Source organism: Cucumis melo, chromosome 7 (assembly GCF_025177605.1).
Source record: "Cucumis melo cultivar AY chromosome 7, USDA_Cmelo_AY_1.0, whole genome shotgun sequence".
In the NCBI taxonomy this organism is placed as follows: Eukaryota; Viridiplantae; Streptophyta; class Magnoliopsida; order Cucurbitales; family Cucurbitaceae; genus Cucumis; species Cucumis melo.
This window is the reverse complement of record NC_066863.1, coordinates 765800-789954: the sequence shown is the minus strand read 5'-3', so window position 1 is coordinate 789954 and position 24155 is coordinate 765800. Positions and strand designations below refer to the sequence as shown.

The following is a 24155-nucleotide window of genomic DNA, read 5'->3' as shown; positions in this document are numbered from 1 at the left end:
TTAGAAAATAGAATACGTACAATGAAACGAAATTAAAAATAGGACTAAATTGGTAGTTGAACCAAATTTTGATTGAAAGGGGTTTTAGTTTTTGTGTAGATTAGGTGAAAGATCTGATTTGTAGACACCTACAATAGTAAACTTTCATTTAACATGTTGTTAAAAAAGGTAGGTTCATTTATTTTTCTAGTAAAAGGAAATTTCAATTAATATTTTCCTTTATTTTTCATGTTAAAAAAATTCAATTATGTTTTGAAAATTAAAAAAAAAAAAAAAAAACTAAAGCAATTAGATGAAAGAAAACAAACATATATTACAAAAACTAAAAATGTAATAGTTAATAAATGTAGTGTAGTTAAATAATTATATTTTATTTCATTTTTTGTAGATTAATTGTTGTTGTTTTTTTTTCTTATTCCTATTTTATTGTCTTTTCTTTTAATAAATCAAATCATTTGCTAACTAATGGGTTTTTTTTTTTTTTTTACATAAATTTATTTTGTTGTGATCAAATTATTTAATTAGATATAAAAAAAATTAATATATAATTAGTAAATTTTATTAAACCTTTTCCTGAAATAAGAAAACAAAGGGGTTTTCTCCTTTAGAGAAAAAAGTGCCATTTAAAATCAAAACTCGAAACTTTAAATAATAACAAAAATGTAATAACACTTCCAAATATATATAATTGATTGAAAAATTGTGGGCTGTGATTTAATTAAAAATTGTCATTAATTGAACAAACTATTTGAGAAAAATAAATCCATGATTTGCCCCTACCTAATTAGGCACAACCCTTTTAATTTTGTTACTAATAAGGTCTAATTGCCTTTTTTGTTGCATTTTAAAGTAAATCAAACAACATTTATCATTATATAAGATAATAAATATCTGTATATTTATTGCTAAATTATAAATTTAGACTATTAACTTCTTTTTTAATATTTTCGTTTAATATCCCTAAATTTGAAAAAAAAAATGTGTCTTATAGATCCGTGATTTTATGTTAAACTTTAAAAAGTATTCGATAGGTTTGATTGACCTTTTGATTTTGTGTTTAAAAAAACTTCAAATTTTTAATTTGTTAGGTTGAAAGTACTTTATAATCTTATGCACGACCTTTCTAAAAATCTATCAACTTGGTTGAACACAAATTTTAATTTTATATATAATAAATTATTCATCAATTTTAAAATATATTGAATATGTCAAGGATCTTAAATAAAAAAAATGTATTTTAACATATAGTGTTCGAAAATGTGATTAAAAAAAATGCATAGATGACAATTTTTTTTTAAAAAAAAAATAGCTCATGGCACTTATTTTTTGTATATTGCAAATATGACAAATACGATAAGTAATTAGATATATAGACGTCTATTAAATGAGAAGGACTATCTGTTTTTAATTTTATTATTAAAAAATTAATAGATAAAATAAGCCTACAAAATTAAATCAAGATAGAATGAAATTTTGAAAAGAAATTCAATCACTTTCACAAATAGTTTATAAAATAAATACAACCCATCAAATATCTTAACCCACTTTTGTATTTTTATTTTTATTTTTATTTTTCCAACTAAAACTTTTTTTTAATTATTCATCAATCCTCTAAGATATAAACTTTTATTTATTATTATTATTATTAATTCATTTTCTTTAGTGGAGTTTGGTTTTGCTCAACCCATGTAATTTGGCTGCTAGCAATGGTGTCCAACAACCATACATGAACCAATATATTTTTATATTACTTGACTATGTCAATTTATTTGTATCATACATTAACATTTGTTTCATCTATCAATTTATTTTTTAAAAAAGTGATTGATAGTGAACAACTCTAGAATTTTTAATCGAACGAAATCTAAAAAGGAACTTAGAAGTTATCTGAAATCTTTCGAGAGTTCATCCGCTAACGAATTGGACCACAATTAAGATACTAATGATAAATTTTTTAATGAACAACTGTGTTTTTTTTACTTTAATTTCATTAGTTTCTTAGGCTCGAGATTAAACAATATTTCAAAAAATTTTAAAAGCAAGAAAAAGGGGAAACTAAAAGGACAAGTTGATTGACATATTTTTATTGTTTTGTGATAAGATTTTAAAATTATATTTCAAAAAGTGAAAAAAAGAAAAGAAAAGAAAAGAAAAAAACCAAGAATGATCAACTTTATATTTTAAAAAATTGAAAATCCTATAATTGAATGTTTGTTAATAGACTTTCTTTTATTTTTCTATATAATAATGAGATGTTCACTAGCTGCCATTTAATTTTCTGAACTATATTGTTAATCAATAATAAATAAGATAATTTTAAAAATTGATAATAAAATAAATTATCAAACAAGTAATTATCAAGATTTGTTCATTTTATTATTAATCAAAATACAAAAATATTCAAACTAAAGTTTTTGCTACATCAGAATTTAAATTAAACCGTAATTATGTTGCAAGTTGTTAATTTGGACGCAATTAACTAATAATCAAGACATCTTACTTTCAATTTTCAAAAATTAAAATTAAAATTTGGATCTTTACCTTTTTGAGATCCGAAAAGGAAAGAAAAAAAAAAGATCTAATTTGAAATTATTTATTATATTAATTTGATTTTTTTCGGAAAACAAAATATTTGATATATAAAATAAAATGAAAATACTTTTTAAAGAACGTAAATTTAAAAATAGAAAACGTGAAACGAAAACATTATTAATTTAAAATCTAAAATAAAAAATGAAATTCAATCATAAAAAAATAAATATATATTTTAGCATAAAACATGAATGATCCGAGAAGCATTTCCAACTCATATTTTTAGAATAGGGTTAGGTTGTGTTGGGTGATATTGCATAATTTTTTCCATTCTCAATATTGTTAAATTTTAAAAACATTATGACATCGTATTTCATAAATCCGCACATCCAAAAACATCTACAAAGCACAATAATATTTAACAAGGTCCTAAAATATACTTAAGAAGAGACAAATATAAATCAAACTTCTAAAATCCAAAAACATTTCAAGCATCATACTATAAACCGTATATAATATCATTATTTCGGGTTAGTTTAAGTTGAATCAAATTTTTTAAATACCATATAGAAAACATAAAGAAAAAGAAACTAATTCAATCCAAATTTTAAAATAACCAAACCCGACATCTATAATACGAGTTGAATAATCTGTATTATTCGAGTTATTCTTAGACCGTGGTCAAAATTTATTTGAAGGAAAAAATGCTTCAAACAAAACATTTATTTGATTATTCCTAATTTAGTGGATATGGAGCCCACCAGTTGAAGGAAAAAGTCAAAGAGTATTATTGCGTGGAAGTCAATCATTGGCTGATAAACAAACGGCGGTGATCGCGACCGGAGCCGGGGGATTTCCCGACGGTGATTACTTAACGATTGATTAATTCTTAAAATTCTTAAGCATATGAATATGACTAATTATTATATATAACAAAACGCGTTTTTCTTTTCGCAAGTATCATAACCATTTTGATTTTTTCTATTAGTTGTCCCTTTGACTTTTTCCTTCGAAAATTTTGTTATTCATTTGAAGAAATATGTAAATCGATACCCTTTCTTAATCCACCATTTAACAAAATTTAGATTTTGGTAGAATAATCGGTGCAGCAACAACGATCCCTCCCTTTACGAAACATGATAATATATGTTATAGATTTTCTTTCCACGTACTTTTTTCATAAATGCATTGACCGATAAATTTTACATTTAATAGAACCCTAACGTGGCTAAAAACGAGGGAGAAGTAGGAAAATAATCAACGTCCACCACCTTTGTCTCTCTCTTTGTTTCATCCCACTTATGTATACATTCTTGTTATTATAATTAAATACACTTAGTATTAAAATTTTAAATTTCGTTCAATATATATAAAAAAAGTTTATTGCATAAATTTTATTCGTTTGAATTGACGATTACACTAACTACTGCTCTACACTAATACTTTTTACGGATCAAAATAATAATCAATCGATTAGTTTCTCTATATATTGTTTAAAATTTAAGTTTATCAAGAAGAAAAAAACGGTTTCATACTTCTCTTTTTTTGTATCTTTTCCTATTTTGACAGAGGAGCCTTGTAGCGTTGTCTAAAGGGATATATTTTGAGATATGATATGAATAAATAAATTGGGGTTCTATATGACGTGGTTACTTTTTAAATTTCAAATATCAAAATGAACTAAAATGAAAGAGTGATGACTAGAATAAATATATATTTTTTATGTTATATGGAATTTAGATGAATAAAAGTGAAAAGGTATAATTAAGAATAGAATAATTAATATGTTGAAATTATGGAGAAAAATAAAAGGACCGTAGCAGTGTTGAAATAAAAATACAAATACCCAAAGGAGAATTTAAAGTATAGTTTGTTTTGTTTCAATGATAACCCATCATGCCCAGTTTTGATTTCGGTTTCCTTTATGGAAAAAGATCAAAATAAAAATCTTATCGTGAGGAATCTCTGCCTCTTTAGTGGAAGACAGCTCCAACAATTATATATATATATTTATAAATATAATAAAATTTCAAAATCCATCCATCAATTTTTTCTACGATATGCAGATGTTTTGTAAAAACTATATAGATTTTGACATTTTATTATATTTATAAATATTTTTTTTATCAATTTTAGCGTTGTTATATTTATAAATATGTTCGTACGTTATAGGTTGTTTTCTTTTCGTGTTGACGTGTAAATTATTTTAATTTGAATTATAATAATATGTGTTTGATGCGTAAACTATTTTAGTTTGATAAAAATATAGAAAAACGCTATAACAAATAATAATAATAATAATAAAAAAGGAATGCTAAATAATACAAACTATATCTAATAGTAAATACGGTAGCAAATAGTAGATTAATCGAGCAACAGTAATAGAACTGTCAAGATGTTAATTGATAATTTTATCCACTTGTATATCTTTGAATTGACCAATCAATTCAAAAAACTAAAGATGATAGATTAGGTAAGGGTTAAAAAAAGGACATAACTTATGATTCCAAAATAGAATATTAGTCCAACCTAACTTTAACTTTAACCGTAATCGACATGTCTATTTATTTTCTTAAGGTCGGAGATTTGAATCTTCAAATTTCTATTCGTTATTATACTAATAAATTAAAGAAAAATTAGTTGAGTCCTACAACTAATTAAAATTGAAGTTGTTTACCTAATTGCATTGATCGTATTTATAATTTGTAAACCCAAAGAACTTTTCTATCATCGCTTTGAGAGTTTGGTAGATTCACCATTTTGCACGTACTATACAAATTTCCCTAACACATATATATGATACTAACTGGGATTCATCAAATAACTTGATATATCGATAGAAACTTCCCTAAAATATAGAATATATGAACAATAACGTGTTTTAATATGATCATTTGCATTCTATCTTGGTCACTAGTACATATTTTGTTTCGGTTCATTTTGATATTTATACTTTTAATTTTTGTTTATTTTGCTCATTGAACATACAGAAACTAGAATAAGCTGAAAAGTACACGTGACCAAAGTAGTATTTAAACCTTATTATTATTAGGTTAAAATATCATTTTGATCTCTAAACTTTAAAGTTTTATTCGATTTTAGTCTATATACTTTCAATTGTCCAATTTTAACTCTTGTAGTTTTAATAAATCTTAAACTTAGAGCGTGTTTGAAATACAAATGATCAAATGTTTAATTTAAAAATAAGTCATCTTTAAAAAGAAACCAGAGTGTTTGACAACCATCCCAAATTAAAATAACATTTAAAGTATATTTAAAACAATATATATCGAAGAAGTTTAAATAAAAATGAATTTTCTGAAAACACTTTTATCTTAAATAATCCACACACAGACTTTTAGTCCTTCAAAATTAACTTTTACCGAAACTAATTATACACTAACAACTTTCATGCAATAAAATGTGATACATGAATATATTTTCAGAACCCATACTAAAAATATTATAGATAACGAAATAGCTTTTTTTCCTTATAAATAACAATAAATTATCGTTAGAAACTGTATTAAAGATTCGTTAAAATAACAAATAGACCGATGAAAATGATATTTTAACCTAATTATCATCATTATTATTTTCGAAATAAGAAACGAGTTAATTTGATATATGATAGGAGTTCCCAAAATGTTTCCAACTCAACTACTTAATTAACCACATCAAGATAATTAAGAAAAATGATGATTAAATTAATAGTTTAAAAATCAATATTTCCAAACTCAATAATTAGGGTTTTGAAGTTAATTAAGATAAGGTCCCAACAAAAACATATCTTCTTGATTGGCCATAACGCAACCCATAAATGGCATTGCATAAAATTGACCTTCTGCCCAATACTTTCTCACCACACCTCTTTTTTTCCCCTTTCTAATGGTTGGTCTAAAAGCCTCCATATCTTAAAAAAAATTATGAATTTTGTCTTTTAGAACGTAAATAGTTTATCAATTTTTTTATTTTTGAAAAAACTTAAAATTAATGTATTTGCGAAATTTGTCATATCGCAAACTATGATTTGACGTTTTAGTCTAAATATAGGTAAGATTATAAGTTTCCTTAGTACCAATCTAATCAATTTTCGGGTTCCATCAAAGGCAATAAATTCCTATCTCTAAATCCCTATCTATTTCTTTCCATTCTATTTTTTTTTAAGATAAAATTATAGACATGAAATTGACTTATACCGAATTATGACTATTTTCATTCGATTTTATTTAAATTGATTCAAAATAACCTAAATAAAAACATTCTTTCTCCAAAATACCATATTAGTAAAAGGGCTACCAAAATATGTTTTTTTTTTAATTTAAATAATTAGAGAAAAAGCTAGGAAAAAAATAAACAACGATATTGCTCGGGTTAGAAAAATAAGTTAGGACATATGAAATTTGGAATTTGTAATCTATAAATTTCGTGATTATTAATACACTCAGATATCAATTGAAGTAGATTTTTGTCGATGATTATTTGTTTAATAATTGATTTGAAATTCACATCTAATAAAAATTGTATTTATTTTTGTATGCAGGAGTGCTTAAGCACGTATGTGCGTGGCTCCACAAACAGCATGGAATAACCATATGACAGAGTATTATTATTTTCTGGCTATTGTTTAAGATTTGTTCCCTCGTTGAAATATAAAAATAATTATGTTAATTATTTATAATTTTGGTCTAATTACATTTCAATTATATATGGTTTTTATATTTTGATGAAATTCTTTTAAATATTTGTATTTAAACCGAGATTTGAACTGAGGAGCTCTTGGTTTCTCAGTATATACAGATATCAATTGAGTCAACTTTTGTTGGCCATAAAATTTGAACTTTTAAACTTATATATTTGTTATCATTTATGCGACTATAAATTTTAAGGTATAACTAACTTTAATACTTGTATAAAGTTAAAGTATATGTGCAATCAATTATCACTAGCGTTTTTTTTTTTTTTTTTTTTACAAATTGTTCATATAGAGCTATGATTTATTGTTTGGGAAACCATTGTTGTACGAGGGTTTTAGTGTTGTATAGTATGTTTTGTTTCTTTATTGTTCTTTGAGCTTTGTTGGATCTTAGGTTGTTTTCTTCTTTTTGTTCTTGTTGGTTTTCTGCAGTAATTAGGGTTTGTTTTCTTGAATGTTTTTTTGTCGTGTTTGCTGTTACTTGGTACTTTGACCCTGAGTTTTATCTTCGACGGATTTAGTATAGGCCCAAGGGTGTCCCTCAACTTTATCGTATTTATAATATATATATATATATATAAAAACTATTAATTAACTTTTAATATTTGTAGGTAGTTTAGTGATTATTCTGTTTGTCAACTCCTTTTAACTGAAGCTCGAATCTTACTAATGTAATTCATTTTTCAATTTTATACAAGATCCCTCGTATTTGTTTAATATATATATCTTCCATTTTTTTTTTCTTTTTTTGTTATAGTGAATCGTGTGAACGTGGCATCCATTTAAAATTCTATTGGCTAAGTTTGTTGTGTTCTTCATGGGAAAAGTTATAGTGACTTGAGTGCCACGTCACCGTCACCACTACCAATAATTCATCTTTTAAGTTACAATATGACAATGACAATCTTTTTCAATTGCTTTCTTTTCATATAACACTCCATGTTGCCCCCCTTCAATGGCAGATAGACAACTTTTTGTTGGTATTTTTAAATTGTGGATTACGTTGAAGTGGAGATTTTGTTTGATATATATTGCTTTCTTTATTGTAAACTTCTAAATAATGTTAAACTCTCTAAATTGATTAAAAGATAATTTAGGTTTCACGTCGTCTCTAAAATATGGATCGAACAAAATTGGTCCAACTTCTTTAGTCTATATGTTTAAGAGGAGTTTTTGTATCTTTTTGTTTATGTTTCTTGCTTGTACTCAAGAAATGAAAAACGAAATAACGTACGAGAAAACTTTTTGCTTGACATTTGAGAACTTCTAAGTTTACATCACGTGAAACACGTGTGTTGGCATTTAAGTCACTTCCACACTTTCTCAAGTGTCCAATTAGAAGGGGAACTTTTTGTAAATTAACAATTTAGGTGCATTTTGGTTAACAATATGATCATTTATTTATTTCTAAATGAAGCCTACACACATTATGTGTTCACCTCTAAATTTATTTGGTTTATTGTTACCATCTACTGTGATATTTTTTTTGGCTAAATTTGTTTGTCTTTCTAAAAAAGTTTGTTTTTTGTTTTCAAATTTAGCTAAAAATTCAATTTATGAATGGTAAAAAATCGAGAAGAAATAGATTTAGTTAACAGTTAAAAATAAAAGCTAAATAGTTATCAAAACGTGATCTTGATTTCTATTATTAGTAATTACAATGGGTATCACTTTTTGGCCTACTAGTTAAATGTCTAAACGATACGTATAGCAAAAATTATCTATGATAGTATTTGAAGACTAAATCTAAATTATCTTATATTTGTATATCTCTCTATATTGTACTACATTTATACTTCGGATTTGATTGCTATATGTGCGATTGCCCTAAATTGACGTCGATAAAATATTATTAAAGTCCTTTTAGGACTTATTGGGCCCAAGTAAAATCCAATAGTCATTATAGGCACAGTAAAATGGGCCACTCACGAGAAAGTATTTGGGCTTCAAGCCCAATATTGATAGATCTCAATGGATATTTAGAGGCCCATTAATGAAACACCTGGCCCAGGGACAGTCCAGCTACAGTTCCGTTCTCCTACCTGGGTTGATCTGAGAGTGAGAGAGAGGGAGAGAAAGTTCGAGCCGTGGAAAAAAAGTGCGGGAAGGGGAAAAGTGAGGGAAAGCTCGCAATTTAGTGGAGCAGGAAGGCGAATTGCAGAAGGGTTGTAAAATGGACGAAGAACTGATAGCGAATTTTGTGTCAGCATACTTGAAGAAGAAGGGTTTCAAGGAAACGGAACAAGCTTTTCAGGAAGAGCTACGTCATAACAAGACTAATTGTTCTTCTCCATCTTCTCTCGTTGACATCGACGTCGCTAAGCACTTACTCTCCTTCTCCGAGTACTTTCTTTACTCTTTTAGTTCTTATTGATTCCCAATTTTCATTTGCATTCAGTTATTCTTGGGTGATTTGAACTTTTGAATCAGTTGAACCTGTCGAGAAATTAAAGAGTTCAATTTTTTTTGTAAATTAAAAATTCAGCAAGTGGGTTTGTTGTAGGATGACTTGATTTTTAATGCTTTTGATTACGACCACTAGATTTGTACCCTAGCTTATGTAAATCCCTTGAAAGCTGCATAGTTGAAAATACTGGTCATATATTGTGGTAGTGTATTCTCATTTGAAATTTACTTTTCCGGAGGATTAGGTGCTTACTAGAAACCATTTCATACCAAATTGCAAGAAGGCTATTGTTACGTAGCATTAGAGAGACTCCATGGTGGAGCTCCAATTTAGCATGTGTTCTAATCATTTACCAGTTTCTACTGCTTACATTGAGGTTCCTTTAGTTTCTTTCCTGACAAATATTCATTTTGCTAAGAGCACTGAATTTCAAAGCAGAAATTTCCAACCCCAAAGCCCACGCAAGAGGTGGGTTAATTTATTATTCACCCAATTGAGATTATGCACACCAACATTTCCTTTTGTATCTTCACAAAAGAAAAAAAAACCATGAATTATTTTATCAAAGGATTTGGCCACCTTTGAAACTAAGTGAGGTAATGGGGCATTGTATCTCGTGCTTTCTCTTGGGTACTATGTAAGGAAAGAAACCAAAGTATCTTCACAGAAAGAGCATTTTTTCAAAATGTTATTTGATCTTGTCATTTTTTATGCTATTAAGTCTAATCTTTTTTGCTTCATATTAATTCTCTCCTTATTAAAACAATTGGATTAGCTTATTGTAATTCCATGGGTTGTATGTCAATTTTGTGAATTTCACATATGAAATAGTTTCTTATAACCCTCCACCAAAAAAAAAAAAAAAAAAAAAAAAAAGAAAACAAAATGCAAGCATACTGGAAAAATCTAGCTTGTATAAGAGTATATATATCTAGAAAGTCTCTCCGTGATCTCGCTTGACTTTTGGGTTTGGGACGATAGTGACAATGTCCTGTTTAACATCTTTATTTATATATTTTTTAAAAAATTACTATCATCATCATTATTATTTTAGTGTATTGTATACTGAGCGGTAGTCTTTATAGAGGTTTTGCTCTTTAATGTTTCTTTTTCCAGAGCAGAGAATATTCCAGCTAGATACCTTGAAGGATATAGCAAGCTTAGGTCCTGGGCTTATAACTCACTAGATTTGTACAAGGCAAGTAGTTGTCTAATTTCTTCCTGGAAATTGTGATTCATTTTACTTTGTTTTCCCTATAACAAGAACTTTAATTCTTGCATTTCAGCATGAGTTGCTTCGTGTGCTATACCCTGTGTTTATACATTGTTTCATGGATCTTGTGGCTAAAGGACATATTCAAGAAGGTTTGAAAAATAACGTGTCATTTGAAAGTCTCATGTAATGGGGGTAAATATAATTACATTTATATTATTTTGCTTGATATCTGCCAGCTCGAACCTTTTTCAATAGGTTCCGTGAAGACCATGAAATGATGCACCTACGAGATTTACAAAAGTTGGAAGGTGTACTATCTCCCTCTCATTTGGAGGTTTGTTGTTAACCAGTAATGACTTTTTTATGATCTTGTCATTGTTTAGTGAAGATGGTACTGGTTTTGACATTACGATGATAATATATTATAGGAGATGGAATTTGCTCATTCTCTTAGGCAGGGAAAAGTCAATATAAAAATATGCCAGGTAACTCTTTGGTTATCAGCGATATGTTGTAGCATGTTGTCATCTTCATGATTATCATGCATTTGCCTGAGTTGTCTATAGGTTATTTTAGATCTCTCGTGAACAGAACTGAACTAATGAAACTATAGTTTCTGAAAGGTTTTATTTTCCAATAATGTTGTTTAGTACTCCTATGAGATGCTACTGCAATATCTTCATAAGACCCAAACCACAGTGATACTTGGGATTATCAATGAACGCATCAACTTCCAAGGTCTTTTGCCTTCTCACACTTGCTTCACATCATTTTTCAGTGTTTATGCAAGTTCTAAGTGTTTTTACCTTCTGACTCTATCACATAATTTGTCTGGTTTTACAGTTTTCCCTGGTCAGCCTAGCTCAATATCTGATGATGCGGAACTTGTGACACTCACGGGAAGCACCCAGGACACTGCTAATCAGATAAATAAAAAAGAAGTTCATTGGGGGGTGCGTTGGCAAAAATACCAACTTAGCCTATACGTTCTGATTTTCAGGATGATTGTTATTTTGCTTGGTTGTTGCTTTTTATTTATTTATGTTTAACATTGTCATTACATCCATTATTTTTTTTTGACAAGCTATGACATGTTTGCTCTTTTTCTCGATTTGAAATGTAGAAAGATACTCTTCAATTTTCTCTAAAAGAAGAAAAAAAATATGTCAATATGTAAATAATGGCAACATTCTGTTTGTGCTGTTTATGGGGTTTCTTTTTCTCCCTTCTTCCTTTCTTCATTTGAATTATTGCTGATTTGACATCCTCTTCAATTTTAAATTTCTTGATTGTTATACTTAAATTTATGCTGGCTGTAGTTACTCGAAGATTCTTTAGAAGAACGCTTGGAGAAAGCTGCTGGTTTGCTTTCAGATTCTGAAAAAGCAGAGGGAGAAACCAAGGATGGTGATGTAGATGAGAATAAGGTACCTGAAGTGACCCTGTGCTTCTTGTCTTTGATGGACATACTCTATTTTATTTATAGTTATCATTAAATTGTTGCTATTTTATAGATATGTCCAATCTCATGAGTTACATGTCCTCGTTTTTCTTGTTTAGAAAAGAACAGCTGAGGGAGGAAAGCCAGGTAGTTCAATTAAAAAAGTCAAGAAGGACAAGACTGCCAGTGCAACTGGGAAAACTCTGAGGGCTGAAGCTAATTCAGCATCTATGGCACCACGAGTGAAGCCAGAGCTTGCTTTACCCATAATGTATTTTCTTTAATCCTGTATTGTGTTATTTTGCTGCTACAGTTGTGTCACACTGCTCCTTGTATGGGTTAGTGGATGCAATCATCCAGGAAAATGATGAACTGAATATTATCTCTTTCTATGCCAGCTTTTATCAAATGCTATGGGATTAGTTTAATGATCTTTTTTTGGATACCACATCATATTAAGACCGAGTTGAACTTAGTTGTTGCCTAGGATGAAGCATTTATACTCAATAAAAAAAAAAAGAAAAAGAAAAGAAAAAGAGGAAAGATGTAGTTCCATTTTTTTTTTTTTGTAAATAATGAAAATGTGTAAACAGTAGCAGTATTAGTTTTTCTTGCTGTTGATTTGTCATGTTGATTGCTTTCAGATCAACAGAGGTGGAACAATCTATTCTTGAAGACTTGAGGAACCGTGTGCAGTTGAGTTCCGTAGCTCTGCCATCAGTCAGCTTTTATACCTTCATTAATACACACAACGGGTATCCATCAAGTTTTCTCTCTGTTTCTGTTAGCAGTTTCAGTTTCTTCAGTCTTTATGTGCTTGCAGTTGACATCATTGAGTCTGATGTAGTTTAAACTGTTCATCAATATCATATGATGGAGCTTTAGTTGCGGGTGGATTCTCAGACTCTTCTTTGAAGGTAAGTCTTCTCTTTAAGTAACTTTGGATGGCCTTATTATTGTTTGCTAATCTCAAAAATCTTCGTGGGTTTTTCTGCAGGTTTGGGACATGGCAAAGCTAGGACAACAAGCTGGAAATAGTAAGTCTGTTAAATGTTGACCTGGCATGGGATGTGCTTTTTTTTGTTACTGGCCTTTAATTTGTAATGTAGTATTGTTAATAAATTATACTTTTAAGAAAGATTATACATTAAAACATTTTCATGTATATTAGTGTTCATTTCTATATCCATGTAATACAACAATAGCCAGGGGTTCTGGAATATAAATTCATGCTGGCCTTTTTGTTGGTGAAAAAAAAAATCATGCTCAAATGTCAGGTAAATGCATAGATATCATCAATACATATTGTTATTGATAAATTCGTGTGGACTCTTTATGTAAAGCTTTAAAGGAATACCAGTAGAGATTATGGTTTTGAAAACATGACAAACTGAAGTGGTATAAAATTTTTATAGTGCTTCTGATTTTCCCTCTTCCCGCTTCCTTAATTCTTGAAGATTTTCTTATCTCCTACTTCAGGAGAATTGATTCATCATTTCCGTGCACCAACTTTGAGTTAAATCACCTTCACTACCAGTTAGAAAAGCTTGCTTCCTCTTGCTTGTTTTGTTTTTCTTTTTCACTCAGGTATTTTATGAAGGGAATTGACCTTCATTATCCCGTCTATCAGCTGTTTTGCAGGATGAAAACGATATGTCTACTAGTGATCCAGTGACAGGTCATACGAGTGGGAAGAGGCCTTATACATTATTTCAAGGTCATTCTGGGCCTGTTCACTCGGCCACTTTCAGTCCCATTGGGGACTTCGTTCTTTCATCCTCTGCAGACACAACTAGTAGGATCAGACTGGCCCTTTTGTTTTCTTTTTAGCTTGGTTCTATTCTTTCTTGAGATCATGAATATTTCTGTTATCCTTATCCTGGTGCAGTTCGATTGTGGAGCACAAAACTAAATGCCAATCTTGTTTGCTACAAAGGTCATAATTACCCAGTATGGGATGTTCAGGTAAATATTTTATCAGATCTCTATGGCTGCGGTGTTTTTTTTTCTTGAAAATATTTTATTAGATCTCTATGTTCTGGGTGTTAGTTAATTGGTACATAGGTCACCTGTATTGGTTAGAATTTGTTAAATTGCCAACTGTGGAGTGAGGAGTGAGTGAAAATGTTAAAATTAGAGGGGAGCAAACGCCATTTTCTAGTGCTCTTTCACTATTTGGTGTCACCACTGTTGCTCTACACTCACTTCGTTGTGCAAAAATATTTGTGGTGGCATCATACAGCAGACGCAATGTGAGATGTTGTTCATGATCCTACTCAAACTTGTAATTATTTAATCCTGAGCATTGTTTGACGTAGAATATCTCAAGTGGTTAGTTCATGATCTGGAACAAAGTAACTTTGCCCTTGGAGAGGAAAAGGAATTAAGCAATTCGTAAAAGAGGTGAAATCATGAGGATTGGATAAAATCTGCCTAATTAAAGGGTCTTTGTAGACAATACAGTGCAAGGGGTCTCCAACCTCACCACCCCCATCCCCCCTGGGAAAAACAGTAGGAGCGTATGCCTACCAACAATATGTCTAGTGTTCTTGTGTTTGAGCTCGTGTCCTATAACAGTGCTTCGACAAATACCCACAACTTCCGGTGATACTTGAATTTCAACTTTTTCTTTCCTGGTATTTAAAGGAAAAAACCAAAGCACTAGGTGAAAACTTCACAAGGCAAGAAATATAGATGTAGGCAAGACAAAATTACGGCATGGACATAGCAAGGATATGCTCAATATATATATGTGTTGAAGGGAGATGAAGAGACTGATTACAGTGGTTTGATATTGTGTTCTCGAATGCAATTACTTTACTTGGGATAGTACATAGTTTATTACTGGGGCGAACACCATATCTAAAAGAATTTTTTCTTGTTACTTATTCCGTCATATGTTGACTTGTTCCTGTCTGTTCTGGGTCTTGTTCCTGTATTTCTAATGTTATTACTTCTCGCTTTTGTTTTCCAATTCTTGTTTCTTAATTTCTTATAGGTTGCTCACTCTCTTTTTCTCTAGCTTCAATAGACTTCTCGGTTCATACTTCATTTTAATCTGATGTACTTTTAGATGTACTGTACAATGTGAAATGTTCTCATGGTTATACTTGATTTCCTGGTGCAGTTTAGTCCGGTTGGACATTATTTTGCTAGTTGCTCACATGATCGAACTGCAAGGATCTGGTCTATGGATAGAATTCAACCTTTAAGGATCATGGCAGGACATCTATCTGATGTGGATGTGAGCAGTTCATTCTTTTTGCCTTCTCTGATTTTTTTTTTCTGTATTATCGTTCCCTTTCCCTTTCTCTTCACACTGATTTCTGTAGTTTGAAACCTTATCTTCAAGAGAAAAATATTCAAGCTTTTGCTTGATTATTTTTTGCTTTTGTTGCTTGATCTTAGTGTTTCTGGTACAATATAATCCATAACAAATCTCACTGACATCTTCAGTGTGTTCAATGGCATGCCAACTGCAACTACATTGCAACTGGCTCGAGTGACAAAACTGTTAGATTGTGGGATGTCCAGAGTGGGGAATGTGTTCGAATTTTCATTGGCCACAGGAGCATGATTTTGTCGTTGGCAATGTCACCTGACGGTCGGTTCATGGCATCTGGTGATGAAGACGGTACGATTATGATGTGGGACCTATCAACGGGTCGCTGTGTTACACCTTTGATTGGACACACATCATGCGTTTGGACTCTTGCTTTCAGGTGCAGAAAAAGAAAATTTCGACCCCACCCCACCCTACATCCTTGGCTGCTTTTGGGTTTAGACAATGTCGTAAATAATTATCCAATATTTGATGTTTTACATTTCAGTTGTGAGGGGTCTCTCCTCGCCTCCGGTTCTGCCGACTGCACAGTGAAATTATGGGACGTAACTTCAAGCACCAAGCCACCAAGAACAGATGAAAAGTGAGTTCTTAAAATAGTTTAAGATGTTTCAGTTCAAAATTTGACGTTTGCATATTAAACATTTCTAATCTCATTATCAGCAAAACTGGAACTGCCAATAGACTTAGATCCTTGAAGACTCTACCAACCAAGTCGACTCCGGTTTACAGTTTGCGGGTAAATGCAGTCTGTACTTGCTTATTTTTAAACATATTTCTTTAAATAACATTCCTCTAAATGATTTTATTTACTTTCTTATCCAGTTCTCTCGGAGGAATCTCTTATTTGCAGCTGGGGCTCTCTCAAAAAGTGCATCAACTGCTTAACACTCTAATCTTTTGTAATCCTTGCTTACTACACAAATGTCCTGATAAAATCTCCTTGTAATGTTCCATTTATAGGTTATTTATTAGTGTATCATTTCCAGCCAAACTTTTTGTTCAAAAGGAAGTCTTGACATTATCTTATCCATGCATGATGCAAGAATCACTCTGTTCATTCGAAATTTTGAAGTGAAATGACTCGTACTTGCAGGGCGCACCTCAAATGATTGTGCTGTAGATGATAATAAAGATAAGAAAATTTGCAGCAAAAAAGAAGTTTGAGATTAGGAATAGTGTAAAAGGATATGGACTGTTTGTTGAATTGGCTATTTGAAAAGTGGGAAAAAAGACAAGAAAAAAAAAGTACATATAAGAAAGTGACAAACTTTCACTGTTACTCAGGGCAGTGAACAGGCCGATAAAGGTACTACACTATTATACCTGAATTAAAGTCATTTCTTTTTACTTCTGCCATTTCAGTTTCAAACTGTACTATGTATTTTCAGTCTTATTCTTCATTTTCAATTCATGAAAAGAAAGAAAACTATACTTGTAGCTCACCAAGAACAGTAGATTCTGACTTGGTAGTGGCAAACTAAGAATAATGATTCTTATGTTAACTGTTTATCAGGTTTGAAGATGGCAGTCTACATTTAGTGCGTAAGCCTCAGAAATAGAAAGTTGCTGTACTTTTCCTTGGCCCTAAAATGGAGCTTAATAGCTTTAACTTGCCCTATCAGATTATTTGATGGCAGGGAACAGTTCTTTTTTTTTTTTTTTTTTTTTTTTTTTAATGTTTTGGATTCACTTCTATTTATACACCATTTTCATTCATTATACCATATGTTTGCACAACTTATTCTCAACTTCAAACTTTGTTCCCATTGATTTCGTAGACAGCATTATCATTTCATTCATACTTATAATGTCTGTTTAGTTTAACACGAATAAACACGAGATTACATGTTCTTTCATTGTCTTCTCGGTTCTTGGTTTCCCCCCATTGGCAGGCTGAAGCATACCATTTATTCAACATAAGAGTCAGTTACAGATCGTGTTACTACATTCTTTAAATGAAGCATTGTTGATTGGAAATTATTGTTTTTTGATTAATTAGAACCGATCTTCTATGGGTCGTTACAGATATTTTGACATTTTATGATCATTAACAGAATGCACAGGCTTACATTTTATTGTCTATTGCTTCTACATCAATGTATGTTCAAACTGCTACTTATCTGAGAGTGGAAGTCCAAAAAGTAATGATCTTTCTGAAGTTAAGAGCAAGAGTTTCAACCTAAACACATTGGCAGCATCAGCCAACAACTTTTTTCTACCAGAAGCCAAGCATTTTGTCAGTCGAATTCTCAACACAATACCCTTGCATTACATCAGATGCTTGACCCCTTCGTAACTTTTATTCGTGGAACCTGTGTTTTTGTTGTGTGATTCTACCATTCGATGTGCTAATTCCTATCTCCTTTGATCTCAGCCTTGTTGACAGGGGAGCAACTTCAAGCCGATCGGCTGAGTTCCATCCATTACTCGGGGTCTGCTCATCTAGTATGTATAGAAGTGTGGATCAAGAAAAAGTAATCAGTTATATTATCTCATTGTTAGATCATATTTTGTAAATTTGAGCAGCTCTCGATCTCTTCGCCAAGCTGCCAAATAAATGAAGTGAATTACTATTTTCTTTTCTAATTTGAGTAGATATGTGCCTCAGAGAGATTTCAGCTATTCAATCATTCCCTTTCAAGACCAACGAATAGAGCCACCAGTCATTTTGAAAAATTCCATAATTTCCTCATCTGGCCACATAAACATACAAACAAGATAATGGATGCAAAAGAAAATGACGATAAAAATAATAAACAAAGAATGACGAGATAATTATTATTTTATATCGACGAATGTATTGACTAAAATCCAATTACATGCATCATAATTTAAGATATACGCATCAAGAAATTGTAGCAAACTTTCAGTTTGTTGACACTTCTTGAAAGGGAACATAAACATGTGTAATTATATAAAAACATTGATAGAAGTATAGAAGATATTGATTAGTTGCATTATGTCATAACTGACAAATACATTAGAAAAATTAGCATCTTGAAATAAACAACATATGTTACAAAATCATCAACCACTGAAAAACCCAACTTTCACACAATATCTTCTAGTAATAACAAATCAATATATATATATATATATATATATATATATATATATATATATATATATATATATATATATATATTAGTCAAAGCAAATTGTTCCATTCAAAAGCAGTAACTGCTCAAAAAAGAAAGAAAGAAAGAAAGAGGGAATAGAACTAAAAAAACATTTTGAAAGTGATATCACCAATCAACTAAATATTGAAGGTAGAGCATGATAGATCGAAAAGATGAGCCGGCCGACTGACCGAATTAAAATCAGTTAGTATTGGTTTAGGAAAATTCCATATCGAAAAATATAAAAAAAATATTTCAAAAAGTTAAATCGATCGATTAAAATTTATTCCTTAACAGTTGAGGTCGGCTAAGACATTTACTAAACCGAGCATATTTCGGATTAGTGATGATTTAGTCGAAAAATCGACTCTGACCGACTAATGATCATCCCTATAAAATATTGAGGCAAATGCACAAATTCAACGTAAAAGCTGCAACAACTTAATGTCTTTCAATAACTTAGACACTTTATCTTAAACATTGTTAAAAAGAAAAACCACATTCATTTATGTTTTAAATAAAAAAATTCACAACAATTTGTTACTTATTAGATAAAGTTGAATGTTTAATCTCTTCCTTCGTATTTATTCAACTCAAAATAGAAAACGAAATAATGTCATTCATTGTTTTTCATTAACAACAAAGACACATCACATATCCCGAAGAATGTAACGTATCTAAGTGTAGTCTATAGCACAAACACCATCCTCTCGTAGCTACATTAGTTACTATATGCTTCCTAAGTGCTTCTCCTAATTAACCAGCTTGGATTGACTTCTAGGTAAAAGAAAAAAAATGTAGTGTTTTGAGTACTTAAAAAGTTAATCGAAATGTATCCATAATCTTTAGGGTTAGATAACCTATAGTTAGTCGAGCTCAACCCAACGCGTAATTTATTGATATATGAAAATAATTAAAAATGAAAATGATAAACAAGTAAACAAAGAAAGATGGACATTATATATTCAATGAAGTAATAATTGAATTTTCAAAGTTAAGTAAATAGAAAAAGAATCAAATAATATATATTAACTTTTATCACTGCATTTGACGTACGAGTGATCTTAAAACTGAAGGACACAAAGATATCTTCAAACAAAAAACAATTAAATAAAAACAAAACTAAAATTATTACCATTTTTTTCCTTGTTGATAAAAGAAAAATCTGCATAAATGAATAATGATAACAACAACAATAGTAATCTTGTGGCTCTCTTTTGCAGATCCTCCTCCATTGATTTCTGTTTTAGAGCTCAAAAAGAACAATAATGGAAGAAAAAAGATGGCAAATTCATGAGTCAATAAATCTACAAATAATGAATCAAACTCAATCAATTAATAGAAGAAATAACTAAGGGGGAAAAAGAAAACCCCCCTTTTTCTTCCTACCTTCCTTTTTCTTTAATAGAGAATTCCAAATGATATATATGAAAATAAAGGGGGGAAACCCTTTTACAACACAAGATATGAAAACCCATCTCAATTTTAATATATTATCCCATGAACTATAATAACAATAATAAGAGAGAGAGAGAGAGAGAGAGAGAGAGAGAGAGAAAGAAGAGAGAAAATTACCTGGAATTGAGAATGTGAAATTACAGAACAAAATCCTTTAGAAAAATACAAAGATATAATGATAAAAGTATATAAAAGAAGAATTAAAGTTTACATCAAAACTTAAGAAAAAAAGGGTAAAGAATTGTTGAAAAAAGGGAAAGGAATTGGCAAGGGAAACTGACAGAAAGAGAAGTGAGCACACAAGAGCAATGGCATATTATTATACCAAAAGCCTCTGTGTGCTCACTCTCTTCTGTCAACTTCTAATTTTACTAACACCATTCCCCTCAATTTTAATTCACCTTTAGTTAATCCTTCTTCTTCTTCTTCTTCTTCTTATTATTATTATTATTATTCAACAATAAGAAAATAATAATAAGAAGAACAAAAATCCCTTTTGTAAAGGGTCAAATCAAATCAGAAAAAAAATCTGTAAACCCAGATAAGGAAAAATGCCAAAAGAGGCAAAAATTCTCTTAAAATTCTAACATACCCTTATGGAAGTTTTTATTAATTAGGGTTTAGGGTAAAGAAAGAAAAACAAACAAACAAACATAAAAAGCAAACTTCTTTTTTTCTTTTTTCTTTTGCTTCATCTCTGTCTTCATGAATCACTTACTTTTGCTTGTTCTTCTAATTCTTAGCTATCCGATCATGAAGAAGCAGATGAAACAGTGGGTATAAAATAAAAATGCTTATTGGAAAAACCAAACAACAGAAACAGAATAATAATAACGATAATATTGAGAATAAAAAACCCAAAAAAGGAAAGTTTCTTAGATGAGAGAAAAAAAAGTACAGTTGAGGAGAATGAGGAAAACAAATTGTTTTTTCTTTTTCTTCCAGATGATGAAATGAAATTGATTTTGAGAACTGATTTTGGGGTTTGGGCATCTCATAAAATCTCACACTCTCTTGGGTTTCCTTTTTTCTTTTTCTCTTTCTTTTCATTATAATTAGAGAAAGAAGAAGCAGAAGATCAAGAAGAAGAGGAAGAAGAAGAAGAAGAAGAAGAAGAAGAAGAGAGACTCAAAGTTTTTCTTTTTTCTTCCTTTCCCAGGTTGTTTTTCAAACCATTAATTCAACACATCACTACAAACCATTAAATCAACACATTACAAGTGAGAGAGAGAGATGAGAGAAAATAAAGTTTAAAGCTTTCTAAAAGTTGTGGTTGGATCATGCATTTATGTGTGTAAAAAAGGAAAAAAAAACTTACCTATGCACACCTGTCACGAATCTCTAGCTGTCGAGGATTAGGAGGTTGGATTAGGTTGAGTTGAAACAACAGATATAATTGTTTGGGTTGTAGGTTTCTTCTAGCAAAATAATCTTTATTAAATAAGAAACCCAACCCAACTCAACTCTCAAGTATTTAAGTTGGAATTAATTTTCTTTTTTGTTATTATTGTTTTATTTGAATAAAATATGTAAAAAAATTTATTTTATTGTTTTCGTATATTGAATTAAGATTGTTGGTAATATATAATTAAATTTATCTTCGATCTTAAGCTTTTGGGTGAATTGGCAGTTTAATAAAGAATAATTAATATATCGTTCGTTTAGGAGTTGTTTGGAGAATAAATAATAAAAAAAATCGAAGAAATAAAAAACTTAAAATAAATACAAGAAAATTGTTAGAAATGGTAAATTTGATAAAATATTGCAACATTTTAGATTCTATCGATAACAGATATTAATAGACGCCGATATACTTCTATCGGTGATAGAAATTTATCCGTTTTTATCGTTGATAAAATTCAAAATTATATTATAATTTGTAAATATGTTCGTATATTTTACTATACTTGAAAATGCCCTTTACGCATGTATAATTGTATTTAGGTAAATTAATTATAAAATCACATTATTAGTTTGAGTTATTTTAAAGTTGACACAAAACCAACCTAACCCATAACTTTTTTTTACTTATATTTAAATTGAATTCAACTAGCTCAAACCGACTCTACCGAATGAGTTGGATTGATTTAAGAAAAAACAAAGGGCTTTTCGATATGAACTTAAGTCAACGATAATTAAAAATTCGTGTGTGTGTTTTTTTTGTTGGGAGAGTGAAAAAAAAAAAGAGAAGAAAGTGTTGCAATCTCACTAAATAATTTTGGTTTGATATATTGTAAATGGCACGTGTGGGAGAGATCGGATGCATATGGACCGTAGATGGGAGAGGTGTGGAAGAGGGGAGGAATCCTAACTGTTGGATATGGTTGAACCCTAATTGAGTTTTTATGTCTTTTTTGTTGGAAATTGGGACTTGATGGGACTTTGTCAAAGAGAGGAGGAAAGATTTTATTTTTATCTTAAATTTAGGCTTTTTGTTTTGGTTGTGTAGTTTGTTGTTGGTAGTACTTTTGTGTGTGGATGAAATGGGTTTGCTCAACTTTCATTTTCCTGACAACAAATTGTGATGCTAATTGCCTCCTTCTAGTGAGAGTGAGAGAGACTAAAGACCTACACAGTAAAAAATATATGTTTGAAACTAAAAGTCGTTCTTAAACAGTTAAACACATTTTTGTCATTTTCAAGATCATTTGGAAATACGTTTTCAACAATATAATGATATATAATATTCGGATCTACGAGTGGTGTGAGGAAAAATAGATCTTAGAAGGATAGAGTCGAATGTGAAAATAGAGAGACCAGAAATTTTAAGTGTGTTATATATTACCTTTTCATTCGACATTTAACACATCGTCGATCGTGGTACATTATTTTACTAGTAATTGTAATAGGTAACACTTTGACGTTTTGAAGATTATGCATGAATGATAGACTTCTATTAGTGATAATAGTGCTATATCAATGATATAGTCTTTCACGAATGAACTTAATTACCTTCAAATTTCTCAGCATTGTATTATGTCTGTTGATATTTATATATATAGATAGATCGTCATACCTCGGAAAAACGGAAAAAGAAGAAAAGAAATAATATGGATGGGGGACCAATGTTTGTTAGGGTAAGGTTAAAAGGGAAGGGCACTTTTTGTTATGATGAATAATAAAGAAATGAAAGAGAAAAGAGAGAGAGAGAGAGGAAAAATTAAAAAGAGAAGTTTTAAATGTGTTTGGTAATGGCTATCTATTCTATACCCTAAGCCAAGGGGGGTTGTTGTGTGCTCTCTTCATCTCTTCTCTTCTACCCTTCTCTTACCCTTTCCAAACTTTAAAGGTTAACTTATTTGCCTTTGTCTTTGCCTTTGGCCTTCTTATAATTCAAATGGGAAATTTTTCATGGGAACAAACTAAATTAAAACATTACATTATGTTTAATAATGAGAGTGAAAGAGGAGGAGGGGGAGGGGGAGGGGACACCCACCCCTTATTAATCCATATTGTGTCCCACTCTCTCTCTCTTTCTCTTTCTCTTTCTCTTTTGCTAAGGGGTCTCTAGGCCTAGTGTTGATTGCATATGTATGGACCACTCCTTTTAATACTCAATTCAATTTATACACCACCAAATTCAATTTATCCCCTCCTCCCCTCTCTCTCTCTCTCATGTGTCGAGTTTCGGTTTGGCTGATAGAAAAATCCATCATAATCAGAATCACGGAATAGTGAAGGAAAGCTACAGTTATTATGATATAACGTACAATAGCTTTTTACTAATCAATTTGTAGTCATCCTTTACGGTTGTTTTATGAAATTTTATTCGATACAATAGTTTCCTACTAATCATCGACTTGTAAGATATGGTAAGAGATTAATTAGTTCCCCTTTCCTTGATTAAGGAATTAGCTTTCTAATTATTATCGAGTTCTTTGTTAATTTGATGATGGGATTCTTCTAAGTTCCTCTAGTATTTATTTATAATGTGATTTGG

The 24155-nt window shown here is 30.3% G+C and overlaps 1 protein-coding gene and 1 long non-coding RNA gene across 4 annotated transcripts; one reads left to right on the top strand and one right to left on the bottom strand.

The window, feature by feature from the left end:
- The first annotated feature begins 9262 nt into the window (after nucleotides 1–9262).
- LOC103493756 (transcription initiation factor TFIID subunit 5) lies at nucleotides 9263–16744 on the top strand. 3 transcript variants are annotated; one of them, XM_008454638.3, is made up of 19 exons: nucleotides 9263–9571; nucleotides 10752–10833; nucleotides 10922–11000; nucleotides 11088–11185; nucleotides 11280–11336; nucleotides 11502–11589; nucleotides 11695–11804; nucleotides 12171–12278; nucleotides 12412–12563; nucleotides 12937–13047; nucleotides 13140–13209; nucleotides 13290–13329; nucleotides 13923–14087; nucleotides 14181–14257; nucleotides 15420–15536; nucleotides 15749–16014; nucleotides 16123–16218; nucleotides 16299–16374; nucleotides 16461–16744. In XM_008454638.3, the coding sequence occupies exons 1-19, from the start codon at nucleotides 9402–9404 to the stop codon at nucleotides 16521–16523; spliced, it is 2025 nt and encodes a 674-aa protein (XP_008452860.2). In that variant the 5' UTR covers nucleotides 9263–9401; the 3' UTR covers nucleotides 16524–16744. The 3 variants fall into 3 exon arrangements, with proteins under 3 accessions (XP_008452860.2, XP_050943765.1, XP_050943766.1); XM_051087808.1 differs by having other exon boundaries at nucleotides 9422–9571; nucleotides 10757–10833; XM_051087809.1 differs by lacking the exons at nucleotides 9263–9571; nucleotides 10752–10833 and having other exon boundaries at nucleotides 11107–11185.
- Nucleotides 16745–17601: 857 nt separating this feature from the next.
- Nucleotides 17602–21631, bottom strand: LOC103493757 (uncharacterized). Its single transcript, XR_007822564.1, has 2 exons — nucleotides 19893–21631; nucleotides 17602–18331 (listed from the first exon to the last, which is right to left on the bottom strand). It is a non-coding gene; the product is annotated as an uncharacterized LOC103493757 (long non-coding RNA).
- Between the last annotated feature and the right edge of the window lie 2524 nt (nucleotides 21632–24155).